General features: G+C 34.4%; 2 protein-coding genes and 2 non-coding genes across 5 annotated transcripts; 1 reads left to right on the top strand and 3 right to left on the bottom strand.

Annotated features, from left to right (window-relative positions):
* The first annotated feature begins 3,440 nt into the window (after positions 1-3,440).
* On the top strand, positions 3,441-13,015 carry LOC137807069 (pleiotropic drug resistance protein 3). The gene is made up of 24 exons (XM_068607517.1): positions 3,441-3,884; positions 4,150-4,273; positions 4,410-4,495; positions 4,603-4,687; positions 5,555-5,714; positions 5,801-5,877; positions 6,385-6,438; positions 6,537-6,627; positions 6,744-7,045; positions 7,128-7,409; positions 7,494-7,807; positions 8,012-8,172; positions 8,251-8,354; positions 8,614-8,764; positions 8,864-9,001; positions 9,132-9,205; positions 9,295-9,627; positions 9,721-10,011; positions 10,351-10,434; positions 10,532-10,665; positions 11,401-11,628; positions 11,759-11,930; positions 12,102-12,356; positions 12,699-13,015. The coding sequence occupies exons 1-24, from the start codon at positions 3,499-3,501 to the stop codon at positions 12,963-12,965; spliced, it is 4,353 nt and encodes a 1,450-aa protein (XP_068463618.1). The 5' UTR covers positions 3,441-3,498; the 3' UTR covers positions 12,966-13,015.
* Positions 4,876-5,071, bottom strand: LOC137808854 (U2 spliceosomal RNA). The gene has a single exon (XR_011080753.1). It is a non-coding gene; the product is annotated as a U2 spliceosomal RNA (small nuclear RNA).
* A 370-nt stretch (positions 13,016-13,385) lies between the features above and the next one.
* On the bottom strand, positions 13,386-13,581 carry LOC137808853 (U2 spliceosomal RNA). The gene has a single exon (XR_011080752.1). It is a non-coding gene; the product is annotated as a U2 spliceosomal RNA (small nuclear RNA).
* A 1,192-nt stretch (positions 13,582-14,773) lies between these two features.
* LOC137807065 (pleiotropic drug resistance protein 3-like) lies at positions 14,774-24,228 on the bottom strand. Of its 2 annotated transcripts, none has more exons than XM_068607509.1 (24): positions 23,457-24,228; positions 22,935-23,058; positions 22,694-22,779; positions 22,256-22,340; positions 21,819-21,978; positions 21,643-21,719; positions 21,513-21,566; positions 21,315-21,405; positions 20,762-21,063; positions 20,320-20,601; positions 19,926-20,239; positions 19,673-19,833; positions 19,487-19,590; positions 19,154-19,307; positions 18,931-19,065; positions 18,756-18,829; positions 18,334-18,666; positions 17,947-18,237; positions 17,600-17,683; positions 17,274-17,407; positions 16,891-17,118; positions 16,226-16,397; positions 15,880-16,134; positions 14,774-15,427 (listed from the first exon to the last, which is right to left on the bottom strand). In XM_068607509.1, the coding sequence occupies exons 1-24, from the start codon at positions 23,807-23,809 to the stop codon at positions 15,161-15,163; spliced, it is 4,320 nt and encodes a 1,439-aa protein (XP_068463610.1). In that variant the 5' UTR covers positions 23,810-24,228; the 3' UTR covers positions 14,774-15,160. The 2 variants fall into 2 exon arrangements, with proteins under 2 accessions (XP_068463610.1, XP_068463611.1); XM_068607510.1 differs by having other exon boundaries at positions 21,513-21,556; positions 23,457-23,979.
* Positions 24,229-24,360: the final 132 nt, after the last annotated feature.

The following is a 24,360-nucleotide window of genomic DNA, read 5'->3' as shown; positions in this document are numbered from 1 at the left end:
TGCTGCAAGAGTTTCAAAATATACATGGGTCCCTGCTTTTGTAAATTGTGATACATCTAGAGTGCAATATTTTAACCCGAAAAACCTTTTATATGTCTAAAATTGTATGTGCATTCAAGTCTAGGCTAGGGTGTTCATTGAATTTTGAAGGCCAACAATGGAAGTGATGTGGAAACAGTAAATTTTCATCTTCAGACTGAACGAAATGGAGTTAATAATGTCTGAATGACAACCGGTGTGTTCAATATTATCTAAAGTTTACAGAGTGCAATTTATTTTTACTTTTGGTTGTGTCAGCGAAAGAAAGTGTTTCTCTCTTAACTGACAACTAATATTATTTTAACTGATTTTTAAATATCAATTCCTTAATGGGGGTATGATTACAGGTTTCTTTTATTATAAATCTTGTGTCACAATACTTGAACGTACCATAAATGAAGTAAATTGTGGGTTGTCAACTATATAGTTTGGAGGCTCAAGATGTAGCTAGTCTATAACAATGACATGAGGAAATAATAAAATTCAGGATTATACCTTTTTAATACATAATATGGTCTACGATATATGGAGCCGTTGATGAACTAATTGTGGAAGACTTCTGGAAGAGGCAAGTGGGTGGGTGATTGGTGGTTGTGAGGACAAGAGTCACAAATACATCTTTGTATTGTATGACTACTTGAAGCATTAAAATGTAGAGAATTCCACCTAGTTATGCAACCAAGAACTAATTTCCTACTAAATGGAATACTCAATTTTGTCTCTTATGATTTGATGCACCTACATTTGGTTCTACAATTGTCCTTGTTGCCCATCATTCATGTGAGTAAAGATTTCTTTAATAAAGATTCTGCATGTTAAAACACACAAAACTAAAGTAAATTTATAACACTATCTTACCTAATACCAAGACAAATAAACAAGCGTCAGGTCCAGCAAAGTTAGTGAGTTTCATAAACCAAGTAGTCACTGGGATTTCAGTGCAGTGCATAACAGTAAATTATTATACAAACATTTCTTCTATGAAAACAAAAATGATACGCAGATGAACTTTTCCATGGGTATTTAATTACTATGAAAGTAGGTTAACCACATTCTATTTCCTAGTGTTTTTCAACTATGTGGCCCGTAGAACAATCCTAATTAACTACTATAGAATACGAAGTAAAAAATTTTAAAGGCCGACTAAGTATCTCATCATTTGGTATAGTTTATCAAAATACACAGAAAAAGACAACGCTATATAGAGTTATCAAAGTTATAGAAAATGGAAGTCATTAAAAAAGGAGAGAAAAAAACAAAAAATAAAATATAAATGTTACTTTTGACAACGAAAAACCTCAGTTTATAATTATAACGTGAAATAATTTAATTTCAAAATGGTTCCATCTTTTTACATGAGATTCACGTTTCAGAAAAAAATAATTACTATGAAAGTATGTGATGCAGTAGAATAATAAATATATAAATAAAATCTTATACTCATGCTCCCATACATTCATTCACCCCAAAAAAAATCCCAGAGATTAGTTGAATTCAAGATGAGGTATATTTCTGAAAGGATCCCTTGAATATTAACATATTGTCTTAGTTGATGCCAAGGGTGTTAGTTATATCAATTATATCAGGATCTAACTGATTTGACAAACAATAACAAACACACTCAAAGCCTAAAGATGCATATTAAACAAAATTACATTAAACTAAACCACAAGTAGCAGAGAGCCAAAATTAAACCAAGCATGAATATCAAACAGTTGCGAAAACATAGTGCTTGTAAACCTAAAATAATTTATCATAGCTCTGAGCCAAGTTTAAGGTGGGATCATTAGATCAACATCAACCTCAAATGAATCAAAAATAAAAATTATTTGAGGAGATAAAAATCTTACTGTCTGTGACTCTTGTCCCTACCTGTAACTTCATCTGCCAATCACCCTCTCACTTGTCTTGTCCAAGAGTCTTCCATTAACTCTCTAATCTTCAAAGTTGGAGAGTATAGCCAAAATTGATAAGAGTGAGAGTAACATAAAGGATGTAATCAACCTTAACCTCCCCTAAAAGAAATAAAAACATGTGACTAACTCATATTCAGAAGTGCCTAGAGAAGTGAGCAACATGGCCAAGTGTGGAAGAAAACAGCCACAACACAGTAAAACCTTGAGGATGCAGTTTCTTTTTTCCTTAATAGTGATTGTTATACAAGTATGATTTGGTGACACTACTGGTTGTGTCTATTTCCACTCTTCAGAATTACATAATTCACAAATTCTTGCACAATAACACAAATCAAAACTCATCAGATTAATCATTTTCTAATAGATCATATTTTTCCATATTATATTATTGTTACCCTCCTCTTTTAACCCTTCAAGACGCAGTAGTTCTAATGTTCATTACCTCGGATGCAATATAGTGTGAACCCACTAGTATCAAAAAGGCTGAGAAAGGAATGGCAAGTAAGTGTGTGCAATGTGTTCTAATAACAACTTAAATACCAGTAATCTCTCTGCGGTGATGTCTGATTTTTCAAATGCTTTCTTGCTTCCTTTCAACCTTCATATGACCAGCTCATGACCAAGATCAACCACAAATAATATTAATAATAAAGAAGACTGAAATCGGTCCTTGTTACTGCATAAATAACAGGTAATTTTATGAATGATTTATTTTTTTAAAAAGCTTTTGAGATGGGATGCTCTTGCTCTAGTGAAAAGGCCAGGGTCTGTAAAAAACAAAAAATTAACATTGAATTAAATTCAAAATCATATTTTGTAATAATGTTTTGACATTTGTTTTATATTTTCTGCTTAAATTCACTAATTTTTTTTTCTTGTGAAAACACCTGGGCTGGTTCATCACTACACCCAATAACATGAGTCACGAGGTCAATGATTTACATGACATTTATGTATTCCTTCTGGAACCAAGAGTATAGATGCCGCTATATAATATAAATATTCCATCTAGGACTCCCCTAACAGGACGCTGGAATTGTATATTAAACATCTTGATATTCCAAAAAGTGCTCCTATTCACATTTGAGGAATGGAAGAGATCTAGCCAGAATTTAGAATGCAGGTCTTTTAGGCTGAAAGCTTGTTTCACAAAATGACAGTGAAAAATGAATGAATCATGCATGCCACACTGATATATCCTTGCGTGTCTTCATTAAATTTTGACCATGTATACCTTTCTGTTCCTAGTAAAATATTTTCAATCATGTTTCAGCATGGACTTTGGTGATTAATTAATGTATCTGTGAAAGCTCTGTTACACTAATAATATAAAAAAAAATATGGATTTGTAGTTGTAATTTTCATTTGACACCAGCTTGTTCAATTGTCATTCACGCAACAAGACAAATACATGACATAATGCATTACATCAGCAACTGCCACTGTCAAGCTTATCAAAGCAGCAGGGTGATTTCTATATAATGTTTAGAAGTGAAAAATATGCACTCCAACTGAGGTTTAATCAGGATAGTGTTGCCTTGAGATGGCACAACTAGTTGGTGAAGATGAGATAGAGTCTCTAAGGATTGAGTTGGCTGAGATAGGAAGGAGCATAAGGTCCTCATTTAGAAGCCATGCCTCTAGTTTCCAGAGCATTTCAAGCATAAATCCCGTGGAACAAGATGATGACCAGATAGAAGCTTTACAATGGGCTGAACTTCAGAGGTTACCAACCTATGAGAGGATTACTTCAGCTTTGTTTGATGTTTATGATGGCATGGAAACAGATGAGAAAACTAAAGGGAAGCAGGTTGTTGATGTCACCAAGCTTAGAGCTCAAGAACGGCACATGTTCATAGAAAAGCTTATTAAGCACATTGAAAATGATAATCTTCTACTGCTGCAGAAACTCAGGAAAAGAATTGACAAGTAACTATTTTTCCTAGATTCTCTTTCTTTCCCTTTGGGGATATGGCCTGTTACTTTGAACTGTTTCATTTTACAGGTCATCTATTTTTTTGTTTTTAATATTGCATGTATGGAAATATCATGAGCTAATGGGGTGAATTATTCTGTCTTAATATTTATGGTGGAGTGGTGTCCACTAAATCTCAAAATTGTGAACACCCATTTAAAATTATGAATATCAAGTAAATGGAAAGATGGTTAATATTGTTCTTTTTACTCTCTGTAGAGTAGGTATTAAGTTGCCGACAGTGGAAGTGAGGTATCACAATCTGTGTGTAGAAGCAGAGTGTAAGATAGTTAAGGGCAAACCCATACCTACACTGTGGAATACCCTGAAAGAATTTATGCTTGTAAGTATTTTTTTTATATGAATTGCAAGTAACTTCTCTAAAAACATTAATATTTTAATAACACTAATCTTTTATTTTTGCTCACTGTCTAAGACTCTCCTCTTGTTTCTCTTTTTTTTTTTTCTTTTTTCTCAAGGACACCACTAAATTGTCAGTTCTGAATTCTCAAGATTTGAAGAAAAACATCATCAAAAATACCAGTGGAATTATTAATCCGGGAAGGTCAAATTGCAAATTACACATAATTTATTCATTGAATTTAATATTAGTATATTCAGTATGGTGTAAAGACAATGATTTATAATTTATTGCATTTTATTCTATTGCAGGATGACTTTATTGCTGGGTCCACCAGCAAGTGGTAAAACAACATTGTTGTTGGCATTGGCTGGAAAGCTAAGTCATTCTCTAAAGGTTTAAATCTCAGACCTTTCTCATAGTAAATTTAAACAAAATTCGACCATAAAATAATTTGAAGACAAATTTAACTACATTTATATTCAGACTACAAGCAAACATCATTACTAAACTTAAAAAAATAATTCAACATAATCTACAAAAATTTGTATCCAAAATAATAGTAATCATTATTAAACTTTAATATAGGGTTTGCCAAACTCAAGTTATAGTGCAAGGCTCGAGCGACAATTGAAATCCCTAGAAGCAAGCTCCTATGATGGGACCTCCCATTCAAAATATTAATTTAATATCATGTGAGCCAATGGCCCACATATCAGATATTAAACTGATAAGAACAGATACTACACTTGATCTTAGCCAAAAGGCCGAGAAAGGTATGAGTGTTAAAGGGAATTCATTCCATTTTTATAATAAAAGCCTAAATGATTGTTATCTCTCTTAAGCAATATGGGACTTAGTCATTCTTACTCAAATGAGACCTTGTCCCATAGTCATTATACGGGCACCAAAATCTGAAGTTCATTTTTGTATAACACTGCTGGGTTTGAAATTGAGAAACGAATAACAACTGAGGAATTGAAAGTGAACATTATTTCTCTAAGGGATCAGAGAAACAACAAATGTCACTTCTCCAGAAACCAGTTAAATCTTCCAATTCATTGTAAAAAAAAAATGGACACACTCCTGAATCTAAATTTACTCTATGTTTTTCTTATTACTTTCATTTTTTGGTCATACCATATTAGCTAAAGATGAAGCCATTTCGACAGGACTTTATGCATTAGACAGAATGAACTCAATATCTGTATTTAGTTTATTTGAAAAATGAGTCTTCTCCATGATTGTTGTGGTGCACTATAGGTTCAAGGGGACATTTCTTACAATGGACACATACTCGACGAATTCATCCCTCAGAAATCATCAGCATATGTTAGCCAATATGATTTGCATATTCCAGAGATGACTGTGAGGGAAACAATTGATTTCTCAGCTCGTTGTCAAGGAGTAGGAAGCCGAGCCGGTAGGTATACTTAAAGTTACAAAAATAAATAAATTTCATAAATTAACCTTAGAGATGAGTGATGGCTTTTTTTCCATGTATGAAAGAACTCCTGATGGAAGTCAGTAGAAGGGAGAAAGAGGCAGGAATAGTTCCTGATCCTGATCTAGATGCATATATGAAGGTACTGTTCAGCTCATTTTTCTCTGTCCACTTCCATGTTTTGGTCAAGTTTCTCTATGTTTAACAAAAATATCCTAATAACAAATAAAGCTTAACTTTTTCAATTTTTCAATAAAAATAAATAAATAAATTCACCTTACGATGTTTCTTTACTTGATATAATAATATTATTGCAAAATAATACATTATTCTGCTGCATTTTAGTCATCCATTACAAGTTTTTCAAGGGTTGAGTAAGACCAAAGTTAAAATTTTAAGACATAATAAGTTATGATTGTTTTCTTAACCCAATTTCACTCTTCTAAACCTGAATTTCAGTATGATAAGTGTCTATTGTTTTCAGATAAAGTGAGGTCAGAAAAACTTGTAATAATTTTGTTTATAAATGATTTGTGGGATAACTGGTTCATTACTTTGTAGTTTCAGTATAGTCATTGAAAAGTCTTCATGCTATTTTGTTGTCCAAGTGTTGGTTAGTATTAATTCAATAGCACTGTTTCTGGTACAGGCAACATCAATAAATGGACTTAAGAGTAGCCTTCAGACAGACTATATTTTAAAGGTAGTCTGTTCATTTTCTCCATGAAGCTATAGTTAATATCATTATCTCTACCAAATACTGCTCATTTATTGTTTATTGACTATTACAATCACATGCAGATACTTGGTCTTGATATATGTGCTGATACATTAGTAGGAGATCCAATAAGAAGAGGTATATCTGGTGGTCAAAAGAAAAGGTTAACTACAGGTATTGTTACTACACTGCATAATAGCAGCTTATTAAATTTATAGAATTTTAGAGCATTAGTTGACATATGAGGTGACTGTGTTCCTGATTGTTCCTGATTCTGGAATATTGTACAGGAGAGATGATTGTTGGACCAACAAAAGCACTATTTATGGATGAAATATCCAATGGTTTAGACAGTTCCACTACTTTCCAGATTATTTCCTGTCTTCAGCATCTAGTGCATATCACAGATGCCACTGCATTAATTTCACTCCTTCAACCAGCACCAGAGACCTTTGATCTCTTTGACGATGTTGTCTTAATGGCAGAAGGAAAAATTGTGTACCACGGTCCACGTGATTGCATTCTTGAGTTCTTTGAAGACTGTGGGTTTAAATGCCCACAAAGAAAAGGCACTGCTGACTTTCTTCAGGAAGTATGTTCAATCTAACTGAATACTTCCTTTTCTAACATGATATTTTCAGAATTTGATTATGTGAAATACTTGTAAAATGTAGGTAATCTCTAAGAAAGATCAAGCACAGTACTGGAGTATCACAGAAAAACCTTACAGTTATGTTTCAATTGACCAGTTCATTAAGAAATTTAAGGATAGCCCTTTAGGTAAAAAGTTGGAGGAGGAACTCTTGAAGCCATTTGATAAGTCTCAGAGCCACAACAATGCCCTTGTATTTAAAAAGTACTCATTGACAAAATGGGAATTATTTAAGGCTTGCATGATGAGGGAAATTCTTCTAATGAAAAGAAACTCTTTTGTCTATGTATTCAAGTCAACACAGGTACTTGTAGGCTTTTCTTTTCACTACCATGCCTTTCTATCGTGATAACTGTACCCAACTTTCTCAAATTCTTCATCCATGCAGCTTGTCATCGTAGCATTTGTAGCAATGACTGTTTTCATTCGAACACGAATGGCTGTTGATGTGGTCCATGGGAATTATTTTATGGGTTCATTGTTTTATTCACTCGTCATTCTTCTGGTCGATGGATTTCCAGAACTATCTATGACTGTATCAAGACTTGCAGTTATTTACAAGCAAAAAGAGTTGTCCTTTTTTCCGGCATGGGCTTATACAATACCATCTGCTGTTTTAAAGATTCCACTTTCATTGTTGGAATCTTTTATTTGGACATCACTTTCATATTATGTCATTGGTTACAGCCCCGAGATTGGAAGGTTAGTCCTTGATGGAACTTATACATTTGAACACAACTTTGTCTCCAGAATTTAACACAATATGATTAGTTAACAATGATGCTATAGGCTTTTTGGAGAATCTATATGAAATCATTTAGTGGTTTTGTGTTGTTTCTTTACCCGAAAACTGTTTCAGAATCTCATTCATATTGACCAAGTTTTGACTTGAACTTTTTTCTTCAGGTTCTTTCGCCAGTTCCTTCTCCTGTTTGTCGTACACATGACTTCGGTATCCATGTTTCGATTTATTGCCTCAATTTTTCAAACTGTGGTTTCTTCTGTGACAGCTGGTACTGTGGCCATAGTAGTTGTTTTACTATTTGGTGGCTTCATCATTCCAAAACGTAAGACTCCAGAACTGATTTACCTTTTTAACGGGGAGTTTTGTTCAGAAAATAAATTTAGTTGCTTTTCCATTGTAGCATATATGCCGTCTTGGTTGCGATGGGGATTTTGGGTTTCTCCTGTGTCATATGGAGAGATAGGCTTAACTGTGAATGAATTTCTTGCTCCTAGGTGGGAAAAGGTAATCATGTATAACTCCTTTTGTGCTTCAAAGAACATACATTGCGTGCAACTAAATGCTCTTGGCTACTCTTTTCTTTTTTATTGATGAGATGAATTGACCAGTTAACTTCATTTGGTTACAAGAATTCAAAAGGATACTTTTACTTCTGCTTTCATGAAATTTTGTCATTTAGCTGAGAGTACTCAATTATGTGAAGGCCTGCTTGGTGCAATTATAAAATTCCTCTTCTAATTTCGTTCCTTTGTTCTCACTGAAGATGTCTGCAAACAGCACAATGGGTCACCAAGTACTTGATAACCGGGGGCTAAACTTTGATGGTTACTTTTATTGGGTATCAGTTGCTGCCTTAATTGGATTCACAGTGCTGTTCAATGTAGGTTTTACCTTGATGCTGACTTTCTTGAATGGTAAGTTCATTTAGCATTGTTTACTTGGGCATGTTATGTGGTGAATAATAATGCTCTTAGACCTATATTGTAACCTTCACTTTGGCATTGCTCCATCAGCTCCTGCAAGATCTCGAACACTTGTATCTTCTGAGAAGAATTCAGAGTTACAGGAACAGCAAGAAAACAACAGTAGCATTGGTGCAGACAAGAAACTTGTTACTTCTCCGATTGAAAATACTGTAGAAACCAGAAAGCGTGAGCTCTTGTCTTGTTCATGTGTACCAGTGAAATTTTATATTGTGATTTACTTTGGTGTAAATCTTGAATATAATTTTTTCTGTTAAACTTATGTTTCTCCATACTTTCTTTCTCTATTTTTCTCCAGGAGGATTGGTTCTACCTTTCCAGCCACTGGCAGTAGCATTTCATGATGTCCAGTACTATGTTGATACCCCTTTGGTAACTTAAATGAATTTAATTACTGCTAGTTCTTGAGTATTAAGTTACATGCATTGACGTAGTTGGAAATTATACCATATTGGGTGCAGGAAATGAGAAATAGAGGCTTTACTGAGAGAAGGCTTCAGCTCCTTTCTGACATCACAGGTTCATTCAGACCTGGAATACTAACAGCGCTGATGGGAGTCAGTGGAGCAGGGAAAACAACTTTGATGGATGTCCTGTGTGGAAGAAAGACTGGTGGTATTATAGAAGGAGAGATTAGAATTGGTGGCTACCCTAAGGTTCAGGCCACATTTGCTAGAGTATCAGGTTACTGTGAACAAAATGACATACATTCTCCAAACATAACAGTAGAAGAATCTGTGATGTTTTCTGCTTGGCTTCGGCTTCCTTCCCAGATTGATGCCAAAACTAAAGCTGTATGGTTCTCCTCTCTGTAATATTTTTGTTTTCAAATTTTGAGCTTGTTCACTGGGACTCATTTCCTTTTATGGCTTCTTTCTGTTTTTCAGGAATTTGTGAATGATGTCATTCATACTATTGAGCTGGATGGGGTCAAAGATTCTTTAGTAGGCATGCCAAATATTAGTGGTTTATCGACTGAACAAAGAAAAAGACTGACGATAGCCATTGAGCTTGTTGCCAATCCTTCAATTATATTTATGGATGAACCAACTACAGGTCTAGATGCAAGGGCAGCTGCAGTTGTAATGAGAGCAGTGAAGAATGTAGTTGGAACAGGAAGAACTGTTGCATGCACAATTCACCAGCCAAGTATTGATATATTTGAGGCATTTGATGAGGTAACCAAAATCCCTTAACGTAAATTTTGAATTTATAATGAACCAGATGTTATGACAGAGCCTTTGAGCCTGTGTATCCAATTGCTCAAGCACCATAAAGAGGTTAAATAATGAGTACTTTTCAAACAAGACACTGTTTTAAAGTTACAAAATCAAGTTCTTGTGCAACATCTTAGAAGGACCCTTGATACTTAATATATTATCTTCATCATAATTAGATAAAGATTCTAATACCAATTAACTCAGGAAATGTCTGATGCTTATCTCATTGTTGAATCTCTTCAAGGGACAATGCACAATTAAATTAACTAAAATGTTCTTTTCACGTAATCCTTTAAGCTTATTCTCATGAAAACTGGAGGACGCTTAATCTACGCTGGTCCACTCGGGAAGCATTCAAGTAGGGTCATTGAATACTTTGAGGTCAGTTTCTTATATCATACCCAACTTCTTTTCTTTTTCATCACAAATGTTTGATTGCAAAATCTTGGTTTGCATTCTTAAATCTTTTGTTATAAAGAGTATACCGGGAGTGCAAAAGATTAAAGACAACTACAACCCATCAACATGGATGCTAGAGGTTACTTCAAGATCAGCAGAATCCGAACTCGGAATAGATTTTGCCCAAATTTATAAGGAATCAACCTTATACGAGTAAGGAATCTCAGAATTTTATTCATGTGCCACTGCTTGATTTATTTGATTATAGTTTCTAGTTTAAACTTGGGTAGTATAAACTAATTTTCTCCACTTCTTGGTCCTATATAACATCTCTATTTGCTAATCTTTTTTAACTTTAAAGTGGATATTCAAGCAAAAAAGTATACATTATCTTGCTAGAAGAATAGAACAATCCAAGGTAACTGATTGCAAGTTCACAAAATACTTACTCCCTAGATAAACCTGGACCCATTAGGATTGACTGATTTTGGAAGTTCTTATTGCTTCAATTCTTCTGGTGCAGCTTATATATTTGATAGACAATTTCACTTAATATGAGTTTGATATAAGATGAATATAGTATATTATTTCATTATAGAAATAGATTCCATCATCACATAATAATAAAAACTCTCTTGATTTTTTTACAAAGTTCATTGACTACAGCAACATAGCCAAACACCCTAAATAAATATAATAAAATTTTCAAACAATTGCAAGTTTAAAATCCTAAATAAATAACAAAACTAATAGCTCCATCTACTGAAGCATGTATATTGTTTTAATAAAAATGACAATAGTAATGCATATTAGCATTGCAATTAGCATGTATATCCAATATCATGTAACTAAATGATGACTCTGGGAATTTTAAAGATGTTTTTCTAGTGGAGTGTTTATAATTCATATGCATGTGATCTTTACATGATATTTACTCACTGAATGCAGACAGAACAAAGAGTTGGTTGAGCAATTAAGTTCACCACCTCCAGGCTCTAGAGATTTGTATTTTCCATCTCATTTTTCACAAAATGGTTGGGAACAGTTCAAAGCATGTTTGTGGAAACAACATTTGTCCTATTGGAGAAGTCCTTCATACAACTTGAGTCGCATCTGTTTTGTGACTGCCTTATCTATTCTGTTTGGAATACTGTTCTGGAAGAAAGGAAAGAAAATGTTAGTGGTCAAAATTTTATTCTCTGTATTCTACATCAAAAAAACATGGAATATTAAAATGCATTTTCTTAATATATTGAAATAAGCTGCTTTTTAATGGCTGAATGATTTTGTTTTGTTTATTTCACAGAAATAACCAACAAGATGTGTTCAATGTATTTGGTGCAATGTACTCTGCTGTACTCTTCTTTGGGATAAATAACTGCTCATCAGTTTTGCCATATGTGGCAACAGAGCGCACTGTTCTGTACCGTGAAAGATTTGCTGGAATGTACTCTCCCTGGGCCTATTCTTTTGCACAGGTATTTCTCTTCAAAATCTGAATTCATCACTCATTTTCAAATATTTTTATTCATTAAGAAAATAAGAACCACAATTGGAGCACATCAAGTATTGCACTAATTTACTCAATGTTTATGTTTTGGTGACTCTTCCAATAACTTTAAGGTAACTTGGTTTTATATCTTTTGCAGGTGCTAATTGAGGTTCCCTATCTAATCATTGAAGTGGTTGTACATGTGATAATCACATATCCTATGTTGGGTTATGATTGGTCTGCTTATAAAATATTTTGGTTACTCTACAGTATGTTCTGCAATTTGTTATACTTCAATTATCTAGGGATGCTCCTTGTTTCATTGACACCAAATGTTCAATTGGCTTCTATTGTGGCTTCATCTTCCTACACCATGCTCAATCTATTTTCCGGGTACTTTGTACCACGACCTGTAAGTTTCATATGATGTTATTTTTATATTTACATTTGCAATGACAGGAAATACACAGTTTTTTGTTCAGCTAGTAAAGAGGACCTATTAAGAAATGGAATACACTAAACAATATTTTTCACTTTTGACCAAAGAAAATTCATGATGTATAAATATCTTCAAATTCAACATTATATGATAGTGTAGAGTTAGTTTAACTTTTTATTAAATGTTCCAAATTTCTTAGTGTATTCAATAAGAGCTGTTGGACTGATTGTAGGAAAATCAGGGTTTAACACCTAAGCTAATGTATCATAAAACCTATACTGATACTAAATGTTTTATTTATTTTTCTCAACTCAGCAAATTCCGAAGTGGTGGATTTGGATGTATTATTTATGCCCCATGTCTTGGGCATTAAATGGAATGCTTACTTCACAGTATGGAGATGAAGTCAAAGAAATATCAGCCTTTGGAGAAAAGAAAACAATTGTCCAATTTTTGGAAGATTATTATGGGTTTCACCATGATTTTCTTGGTGTAGTTGGTGTGGTTCTCATTATCTTTCCTGTTTCAATTGCCATTCTATTTGCTTATTGTATTGGAAAACTCAATTTCCAGAAGAGGTAAAATGATGTAAGATGCCAGTGCTAATAACACAAACATCATATTCCCCTATATATTTCAAAAAAAGTGTGTATATTGGTAAAACCAAAGATATTCAATTATGAAATTGTGTAGATTTGTAAAATCAAAGAGAGAGACAAGTAATAATATTAGATAAATTGGAAAACATGAGAAACCTAAATGCCAAACAAAAAAAAGAAATCATTATAATAATAGATAAAAGACTTCACAATAAACCTACTTGATAAACCTAAGTAACCTAAATGGAAAAAATTAAAACGAAAACATTACAATATTAGACAACAAACATCTTCCAAAATAAACCAAGATAGGAAACTGTGTAACTAAATGACAAAAATTATAAAATAAAATAATAAATAATTTAAGAAAATTAAATAGCTTTGAAATTCTTTAACTTGATTGTTAGGGTGTGCCAGGCTCAAGCTATAGTGCAAGACTTGAGCGACACATGAGATCCCCAATAGCAAGCTATTGTAGTGGAATTTCCCCTTCAAAAAATTAATTTAATATCGTGTGGGTTAATAACCCACATATCAGATATTAAACTGATAAGAACAGATACTACACTTGATCTTAGCCAAAAGGCCGAGAAAGGTATGAGTATTCAAAACAAATTATGTTTCTTTTATAATAAAATCCCAGTGATTCTTATTTCTCCTCAGCGATATGGGACTTCTTAATGGTTACTCTGAGACATTATCCCATGGTCATCCACAACGGCACTTAAGTTTGAAGCTTGCTTTAGTACAACAAATAATTCTGAAAATGGAAAAGAAAGAACATCTTATGGATTGGAGAGTGGACATCATTTCTCTAATGGGAAGAGAAAACAACAATTTCACTCCTCCAAAAACAGGATATCTCACAATTTAGTTCAGTATTAATGCGTTGCATCTTCAACTTTTTCCATAGAAAAAACTCATGAATGTATCGAGAGTTTCCTCCTTGTACAATTATCTGCCTCCTGATGATAAATGATTGAAAGCTTGCATACCCACATTTCACAACCCATCATGGATTCAAGCTAAACCTCTTATCTGAGTAATTGCTGGGAGCTGAACACACTCTTCATCCTCCTTCGACTAATGCAGGTGTTTAAACAAACCAATGAAACTGATTCACGCTGAATTATGGAGGAGAGATACAATACACCACACTTCAACAGTGCCATTTTCTTTTAGTTCTCCTACAGTTATGTCAAATTTTCAAGAGTCTCTGAAATTTCTTTAATTATGACTCAATTTTTTATATTCCTGTGATAGCTTAAGAGGGATGATTTAAAAAAAATCACATTTACCTCGTTATTTTGTTATAATAATCATTCATTATTGTAATCTTCTCCTTTCCAACACAAGCATAACATGATAAATGACTAGTTCAGAATCATGTGTGCTTGTTATGACATGCAGGTACACAAACATGGACAAACTTATTTTAGTGTGCAATCTCTCAATGCAATAGTTTTATACTTCTACCCATCTCTCTAATACAAACAAGACAACTTAATTTTAAAAAGTTAGTCATAATATTTAATTATACTGATTTTATTAAAAAAAAATTACTCTCTCACCTTATAATTTCTATCCATATAAAATAATAATTTTTTATATAAGTTCCTCTTATATTAAAAGATTCTCATTTTAATCTCTATTATTAATAAAACAACGAGTTTGTTACGGAATATTTGCTAGTGAGGTCATTAGTCCATATTGATCCCTTGGCATCAATCAATAACTAAAGTGAAAACATAAATTGACAGGGATGTAAATAATAATAAAAGCTAAGAGAAGTAAAATGAAACATATATATTATAGATACAAAGAGTTTTCTAATTAAATAGTGTTATTTTAACTTGTACAACTTGAATATTTTTTATTACTACATAACTAGCTTTCTTGAAAAAATATGTCTCATAAACCTATCTCACTTGTTGACATATTTGTCTGTAAGCCCCTGATAGAAAGGTTTTTTCACTTCTTCATTTTCCTCCTCTTTTGGCAGGGATCTACATAACCAACATCAAAACTATAAAACAAATTTGAACATTACATGTTACATATGAGAGTATCTTGCCGTAAACATCTTGCTAATCTATGTAGCCACATGTTTCTATATTTCTATACATGAAAATTGAAGACACCACACTGCAGAAGAACCAATCTGTGTCTGTGTCTGTCTTATCTCTTTTGGTAATTCATTTTCCTTATGAAATAAGCAAACAGAGAAGCATAAACAATTGGGTAAGCAATGAGCACCACAGCCACAAGGCTTAATCTGTCATGCCGGAAACCATAGTAATCTCGTAAAAAGGAACCAACTGATTGGCGCTTCCCAAAGACTGTTACCTCCTTCTCCAAATCTCCATATTGTGAAGTTAGGAGGCCATTCAAGGACCAAGCAGTAGGACAAATCCAGTAGCACCAAACCCACCATTTAGGAATTTTCTGCAATTAAGAAACATAGTTAATATCTAAGGCTTCAAAGCATCTTGTACTTATTGGCATGGACTATGGACATTCAGCTCCCCCAGTCAAACACATGTATTAAGTTACTGATATAATTCAGAGATGCAGTATGATTCTGTTGTTCCGGATGCTATAAAGAAAAATTCAAAAAATAATTATCTGTGAAAGTCGTTTAATTATGAACTTTGATGTTGATAGGCAGTATGATCCTTCAACAATGGAATGGATTACATTTTGGGGAAGGATAAAATTCACCTTTAAAAGTAAGCATTTTGGGTGGGATTGGATTGGATCCTAGAAAACTTTGGATCCAAATTCCCTCAAAAAGTATTTTGGATGCAAATATAATATTAAGGTAGAAATTCAAGCCCTTGTGATGCCATAAACACTGAATTAGTATAGAGAAATTTTGGTAGATCCAAAAGACTTACCGGTCCTGGCATGAGAAATCCAGAAAAGAGATTGAATATGGTGTAGACTGCGGTTGACAATACAGATGCTATGTCGAGATTCGAGCTCATTGACATTATCATCATTCCAAGGTATACAAAGTACAAAAATGTACAGAATGTGGTGTAGAAGTACCAAAACACTTTCTGAACTGACCAATGGAAACCTATCATTGGATATGTGATGGCCACATATAAAATTGATTGCACTAAGATATATGGTATTTCAATGGCCACCTGCATTAAGAAAAGAATATTACTGATTTAATAACATTTATTTTTCCTATCAAATAAGTACTACTTGAATTTGTTTAAAGTAACTACAAACCTGTGCAAATGAATAAGCAGTGGAAGAATACATTCCAGCAAACTTTTCTCGGTACAAAACAGCACGCTCAGTAGCCACATATGGCAGAATTGTAGAGCAGTAATTTAGACCCAAGAATATTACAGCAATATACATGGATCCAAGTACGTTGAACAAATCCTGCTGATTGTTTCTTTAACCAAAGAAGAAGTATATGTCAGCACTTTCATCTGTACAACTTCAAGTTTAAGACTACACTAGAATCATGCAAGCACTTATGTTGATTTTCCCTAATATGACTATGACACAAAATTCATATTGTTTTATGCTTTCGTAAGGCACACTATTCATGGCACTTGGTTGAGTAATTCACTTGCTTCTCTCTGTGGTTATCACAATGAAGGTGCTGAAAGTACTATTTTATGGATTTCAGCTTCTCTCTGTTGACAGAACTTATCAAAAGTAAAAGAACCTGAGATATGTTAATTTAATAATCTCCTTTCCACTCGAGTCCATATGTTGAAGACAGACAGTGGAACGAATGAAGTATAGGGATAAAATGTTGCATCTCCACTATCTGGAGTTTGAGGTTGTGGAGATTCTTTTAACATACATATTTCTTTTTGGAGAAAAAATGAATGAGTTTATTTTCAGGAAAAATTATAAGTATATGAAAACAAACTTACATTTCATTCCCTTTCTGCCAAAATACTGCTCCAAATATTATTGCACAAACAATCATGAATATGAAACGTGTTAAGTTGTACTCAGGACTTCTCCAATAGGACAAGTGTTGCTTCCATAAGCATGCCATGAACTGTCCCAAGCTATTTTGTGGGAATCTAGTTGAGAAATGTAGGTCTGTCGAACCTGGTGCTGGTTCACTTAACACTCTTACCACTTCAAGGGTATCCCTAGAAACAGAAACAGTAATTCAAAATTTGGGATAAGTAATCTTTGAAATTTATTATCATTACCATTAAAACTGAAAACAGTTATGGCACGTAAATTCTGAAAAACAAAAGTTTAAAAAAATTGTAAAATGAAGAATAGCCGATTGGATGCTCACTGGTAAAGGTGTGACTCCTTATATATTTGAGCAAAATCTATTTTGAGTTTTGCTTCTACAGATGCAGAGGTAGCTTCCAACATCCAGGTTGCAGGATTATAATTGTCCATGATCTTTGGCACCCCAGGTATATTCTGATGGACAGTGAAATTAATTAGCTACAAATTTTAACAGTTTAAATGAAGGAGCGGCAAAGGTACACACTCCCCTAAGGGCAGTTTTAATTTAGTCATTAACATATTTGAGACTATCGTAAGAAAATAAAATGATCATTGATCCATCAAGAATCTAAACTGCTATCTACTTTGCTGTTGGTTTGAGCATACCTGAAAATATTCAATCAGTCTACTTGAATGATGGCCTAGCATTCCACTATAAATAATCTGTCCACCAGATTTCATTAGAATCAACTGCATGAAAATAACTAAATTTTAGTTGCTGGCCATGACAGAGAAGGTAATATCATGCATTTTATTTCTAGATTTGCAAATAAGGGTGGTCAAATTTTGCTACATGCCACTTACTTCCAATTCTAGAAGCAAGAAATCAAGATATTTACTGAATCACCGAGAGAGATGAATACACTGATTTATTTGTGCATTAGATAGAAAGTTATTATATTTTAAAGGCTGCTATTTCACAGATTTTGACAACAGAATGCACTTTGGACTACCTCATCAAAAGTCTCAAATATGTCGATGCTTGGTTGGTGTATAGTGCAAACAGTGGTTCTGCCAGTGGCAACAACATTCTTCACTGCACGCATAACAACTGCAGCTGCTCGAGCATCCAAACCAGATGTAGGTTCATCCATGAATATTATTGATGGATTGGAAACAAGTTCCACTGCAATGGTTAGTCTTTTACGTTGCTCGGTAGATAAGCCACTTTGGCCAGGTACGCCAACTAAGCAATCCTTTACACTGTCAAGTTCAATTGTTTCAAGGACTTCTTCAACAAATTTCTGTTCAGTAGATATACATAGAATTTAGAAAGTTATAAAATGCATCTGTTATTTAGGAAAGAAAAACCATGGTGCAAGTGATAAAGGAAACCATACCCCTTTTGTGGCTGAATCAATTTCTGTTGGCAATCGCAACCAAGCTGAGTATTTGACAGATTCTTCAATGGTTATATATGGAGAATGTATGTCATTCTGCTCACAGTAACCTGAAACTCTTTCAAATGTCTTTTGTACTTTAGGGTATCCTGCAATTCTTATTTCTCCTTCAATGATACCTCCAGTTTTTCTTCCGGAAAGAACATCCATTAGAGTTGTCTTCCCTGCTCCACTGACCCCCATCAGTGCAGTGAGAACTCCTGGCCTAAAAGCTCCAGTGATATCACGGAGCAATTGTAGCCTTTTCTCATCGGAACCATGTTTTTTCATCTCCTGCTCAGAATGACAAAGTTATAAAATCTTAATTGGCAACATTGTCAATAACACGAAATCATGACAAACAAGATAGGTAAGCTTATTACCGGTGGAACATCAACAAAGTACTGGACATCCTTAAATGCTATTGACAATGGCTCAAAGGGAAGGACCATTTTCCCTGCATGACCAAACATGTAAAAGAAACCAAAATTCCTTACTATTTTTGCTTGAAAGAAAGAACTCTTGTTTGATATAATTTATCATGGAAGCGTTATTCACCTGTGCTTTGATTTCCCCTTGGTGTGTGGCCAATATCAACGGTAACTGACTTCAGTTCCACACTATCACTTCTTCCTTGTTCATTTAGCTGAGAGAGCTTCTTTTTTGAGACTAAAGCTCGAGACATCTTAGGCTCTGAATACATTTCCCTTGAAGTCAGTGGATTGAACAAATAAAGTAACTGTTTTATTATTTTCCTTGTATTAACAAAGATAAGACTTACGTTTTATGTATGTTAATGCCAAGACAAATCCAAAATCAAACAGTATGGTGAAACCAAGTAGGGCTCCAACTGATATCCAATAGAAGTTACTGTCAAAGTCTAAACCGTGACTACTAAGAACCTCCTTCCCTACTGTGATATTTCCCTCTTGGATCTGCAAATAAAAAAGAAAGTAATTTAGATATACATACATACACGCATACATACATACACATACATACATACACATACATACATATATATACATATATATATATATACATACATACATATATATATATATATTATTGTGACCTATCATGAAGCTGAACAATAATTATCTTATAAAAATACCTTTTGCCAGCGAGGAGCTTGAAATTCATTTAGTGTTATTCCAATTTCCCCATATGACATTGGAGAAAGCCAAAATCCCCACCTCAACCACCGTGGTAGTGATGCTGCAGTGAATAAACTCCATAAGAATGAGAAACTTTAAAATTAGTACAAAAACTTATAGATTGAGGCTATAAATTTGCTTACGCCGAGGAAGAATAAAGCCTCCAAACAAGAACATCAGTGCTAGGACCAAGGAACCAACAGTTGTAGCTGCAACATCAGTTTTGAAAACTGAAGCCAGGAAACGACACATGGAGGTGGATGACATATGCAAAGTAACAAGCAAAAGAAACTGGCGGAGGAACCTGATCTCATAAGGTAAGAGATAAGAAAAACTTGCAAAGTAAAAGAAAAGCATGCTGTTTTGTGTATGCATGAAAGTAAACAAAGTACTTGCCTTGTTATTTCAGGGCTGTAGCCTATAACATAATATGTTACTGATGTCCAAACAATAGAATCAAGTACTGAAAATGGAATCTTTAGAATTGCAGATGGAAGGCAGTATGCCCAAGCTGGATAGAGATAGAATTCCGTCTGTTTATCAACAACAGGGAGTCTAGTAATAGTCATGATCAATTCTGCAACTCCATTAGTCATGAGGCGGACAAGTGTATAGTACAATGAACCCAATAAATAGTTTGCACCTATCAAGTCCTCATCCCTCTGAGTGCGTAAGAAGACTGTCATTGTTATGATTGCTGTGATTGTAAGCTGCAATGGAAACAAGTGAGATCAAAGAAACTGATTGAAGCATTCAAGTGTCACTTAGCTTAGTTGAACTTGATACTAACCTGTACAGTTTTAAACACATAGATAAATGAATTTCGTTTCATGAGGAGAATCTCCCTTTTCATACAAGCTGTAAACAAATCCAATTTTCCCAGAGAGTACTTGCTAAATGATAAAGCTCTTTTATGGGATTCAGATTTATCGTTTGGCTGTGAGAGCTCATCACTTAACATTCTTCCCCAATAACTTGATATGAATATTTGAGAGAATTCATCCACTGAAATATATCTGTAAGGAATATCTGTGCGGTACCAGTATTGCCTTTGATCCTTCTTAGAGATTACCTGTACATAGTTGAAATTTATCACTTGTGTTGTGAGGCTATGATATGAGGATAAAGTGGATTAACAAGAAGGAAAATTCACTTGTGCTTTGGCTCAGCTGTAGCTAAGTACTTCCTATGGCACCAAAGAAAAAGGGGAGGGGGGGCATTTGTTATCTCACCTCTTGAAGAAAGTCTGCAACTCCTTTTCTTTCAGGACACCAGAAACCACAATCCTTAAAAAATTGGAGTGCTTGACTGCGGGGGCCATGGTATACTATTTTACCCTCAGCCATCAATATAAGATCATCAAACAACTCATAAGTTTCCGGTGCTGGTTGAAGGAGAGAAAGTACTGCAGTTGCATCTGTTATGTGCACCAATTGCTGGAGACATGTAACTATTTGAAAGGTTGTGGAGCTGTCCAAGCCAGTTGATATTTCATCCATAAAAAGAGCTTTTATAGGACCCACGATCATCTCTCCTGTCATAGTGTTTTGAAAATAAAATGGATGCATTAGGGGGGAGAATATGAAGATGAAGAACAACTGGTTTATTTGCTGCCTAAGCAGAAGGTTTCATTAGCCTTCAATTTATCAGTGATCATTGGTCTGGCAAAGAGGTGAGGCAATTCATATGTCCTTTAGCCAGGAGGAGTTCTTATAGTTAAAAAGAATTTTGAGTTCTGAATTTTTTTCAATTACAGTATAAAACATTATTTATCATTCTAGATACCTGTAGTTAGTCTTTTCTTCTGTCCACCTGAAATGCCTCTATCTAGTGCATCACCTACCAATATGTCAGCACAGATATCCAGTCCGAGAATCTACGATATCAGAAGTTTGTATTCACATGTCAAAAAGGTAGAAACATCATAAATAAGCCAATGAAAAATTATGTACTCTTATTCAGTTCTGCTTGAACCATATGTACCTTTAAAACATATTCTGTTTGAAGATTTTCGCTCTGTCCTTCAACTGAAATTGCCTGAAAAAGTCTTGTTATTTTCTTTGTCATCTGGTTGTTTGGTAATTATGTCATTAATTGTCTATACTAAAACTACCTTCATATAGGTATCAATATCTGCGTCGGGGATGATTCCTTCTTCTTTTTCCCTCCTGGTGATTTCAGCCACTATATCTGCAATGCAGAGGATATATTATATGTGAATGCCTAATAGTAAGGTATTAATTACAATTTTGTGGAATAATCTAGGATTGAGCAAGTAAGAAGCTTCACCAGCTCTGCTTCCAACTCCCTGACAGCGAGCCGAAAAGTCAATTGTTTCTCTCACAGTCATCTCTGGGACGTGCAGGTCATACTGGCTTATGTAAGCTGATGATTTTTGAGGAACAAATTCGTCTAGCTTGTAACCATTGTAAGAGATTTCTCCAGAAACCTGAATATGAGTAAAAGCAGTAGAATATCACTGAGATTGCGGTATAGGGAAATTCAATTGGCTTGGTTCCTTATATTAGTTTTGGAAGACCTTTTAGAATTCCATCAAGGATGAAGTAACATCAATGGCACTGCTAAGCATATTCCTTATTAGTCTAAATTATACTCAATCATGTTTGCTATATATATGACTATGAGAACTCAGATACAAAAGATACTTGAACTAAGTGACTTTATCCGATAATTTCAATCTGTTATTTTGTGTTTAAAATACAGACCTTGAGAGACTGCTCTAGTTTTCCAGCCAGTGCCTTTAACAGGGTTGTTTTCCCACAGCCTGGTGGACCAAGAAGAAGAGTAAGCCTGCAGATAAAAACATCTTTGAAAACTTAGTAATTTAGCCCCTTTTATTGTAAGCTTTATAATATTTGTGGTCACAATACAATATCCATGCTTAATGTCTTCAGTACTTGTGAATTTTAAAGGACTGAATTCAGAAAGACAGAAAACATGTGCACACTTTTGTCAGTAACTAGCTGAAAAACAAGAAGTGTTAAGCAATACACACTTTACTATTATTTGAAATTGGTGAGGAACCAGTTAAATCATGTGAGTTTCACTCCCCATTTGACTCTAGATGATATGAAGTGTATTGCTAGTATTTCTAAGTTACCTAGTGTTTCAAAACAACATACGCATATAACATATTCACTAACCTTGATGGCTTAACGATGCCACTGACATCATTCAGAATGCTTATCTCTGCTCCTTGAGAATTACACGATATAGTCTTCATGAAACCCTGTTCAAGGATAAAGTTAGCTTATTTTATGATGAACAAATGTAAATATTTCTTTGCTTTTCCATTTTCTTCTTAGATTGTGTCTCTTAATATTGCTTTATATATAATTCGGTTTCTTAGTGACCTGCTTAGGTTCAAGGAGAAAGCATGCTTACAGAAAATGTGCTAGAAAAAGAGTTCCATAGAGTTGGGAGTGCCTTCCCTTGAACAACCTCACATTCTGCTCCTACATTCAGGTTCTTGTACTTGATCTCCACAGTAGGTAACTTCACATTGACTCTGAAAACAACCAATATGTCAATTCTTGAAATAAAGTACCAACATCAACTGGTTCCTTCATTTAACTGATGATGCAAAGTGATCCTAGTAATCAGAGGTATGTCTCTACAAGATCAAAGTGTTAAACTGAATCAAAAGTAACAAGCAAATAGAATGGGGGAAAACAAAAAGAAAATTTCGAACATCGAAAAGAAATTTGAAAATTGGTCAAAAGCTATCCTATTTTGGAATTGGGTCCAAACCAAAACCCTTTGTGATAAAAAAGGCAAATATGAAGGTTTTGTCACTTGTAAATACTCCACTCTACCAATAACTCCAACAGAATGTTACACTTATTCTGTTTGTGACAACACTGAGAACATCTTCTACAGCTTGACAATCAAAGCAAGTGGAAATACCTGTCCATCCTTTCTCTTAGTTTCTGCAGCAGTTGGAGGTTATCATTCTCAATGTGCTTTATGAGCCTGTCAATGAATAAACGCTTTTCCACTGCTCCAAGCTTGGTAACATCGACCACCCTTTTGCTGCTGCTTCTCCAAGCTCCAAACTTTTCCACTGTTTCTCTGCTGCTGCTTCCAGTATCCTCCTGAGTGATATCAACAAAAGAAGTCTTAATCCTTTTGAAAGTTGGTAGCTTCTCTATGGCAGCCCACTTGGACTGAAGCTCCTTGTCTTCCTCCACAAAAGAATCCGCATCTCTCTCAAAGGTCAACACATGGCCCTGAGTCCTTCCTCTTGGAGTTAACTCCATTGGAATTGTGTTAAACTAGGGGCTTTGTGAAGCAGTTACTACTGGAGCTGTTAAACCTCAAGCTCCTGACAATTACAGAGATGATGCCAAAAGTTGCCAATGATTGTTACAGGTGGTGGGGGGATTCATGGAAGGGAGAAAGAGAACTCTTCACACAGAAAAACAATAGTGTCTTTCTCCTTTAAAGCTGGGAAATCATTTATGAAGACCCTATAGCAGCCACCTCTTCTGTGGTCCCTTGATTGGGAAACAAATCCAATCTGGTCATATGATTGTCAAGGCTCATTCAATTGCAGGAGGAGAGCTGTTTTGTTACATCTACAACACCATACAGTGGTTCTTCTTCTTCTATAATTTGGTTCCTCTCTCTTTCATTTAGTTATTATTTTATAATCCCCTCATTCATCATTGACCAGCACAGAGAGTCCTTGTGGGGATTGTTTTTTACCATAAAACCATTATTTTAGTTCATATTTTAATAACATGTTGTTTTCTTTGATTCAAAAGTAGCAGTCAGTGCAAAAGTGATTACTGCTAACGGTTGCCATATC

The sequence above is a fragment of the Phaseolus vulgaris genome, chromosome 3 (genome assembly GCF_000499845.2).
Source record: "Phaseolus vulgaris cultivar G19833 chromosome 3, P. vulgaris v2.0, whole genome shotgun sequence".
NCBI lineage: Eukaryota > Viridiplantae > Streptophyta > Magnoliopsida > Fabales > Fabaceae > Phaseolus > Phaseolus vulgaris.
This window is presented reverse-complemented; position numbering and strand designations above follow the sequence as displayed.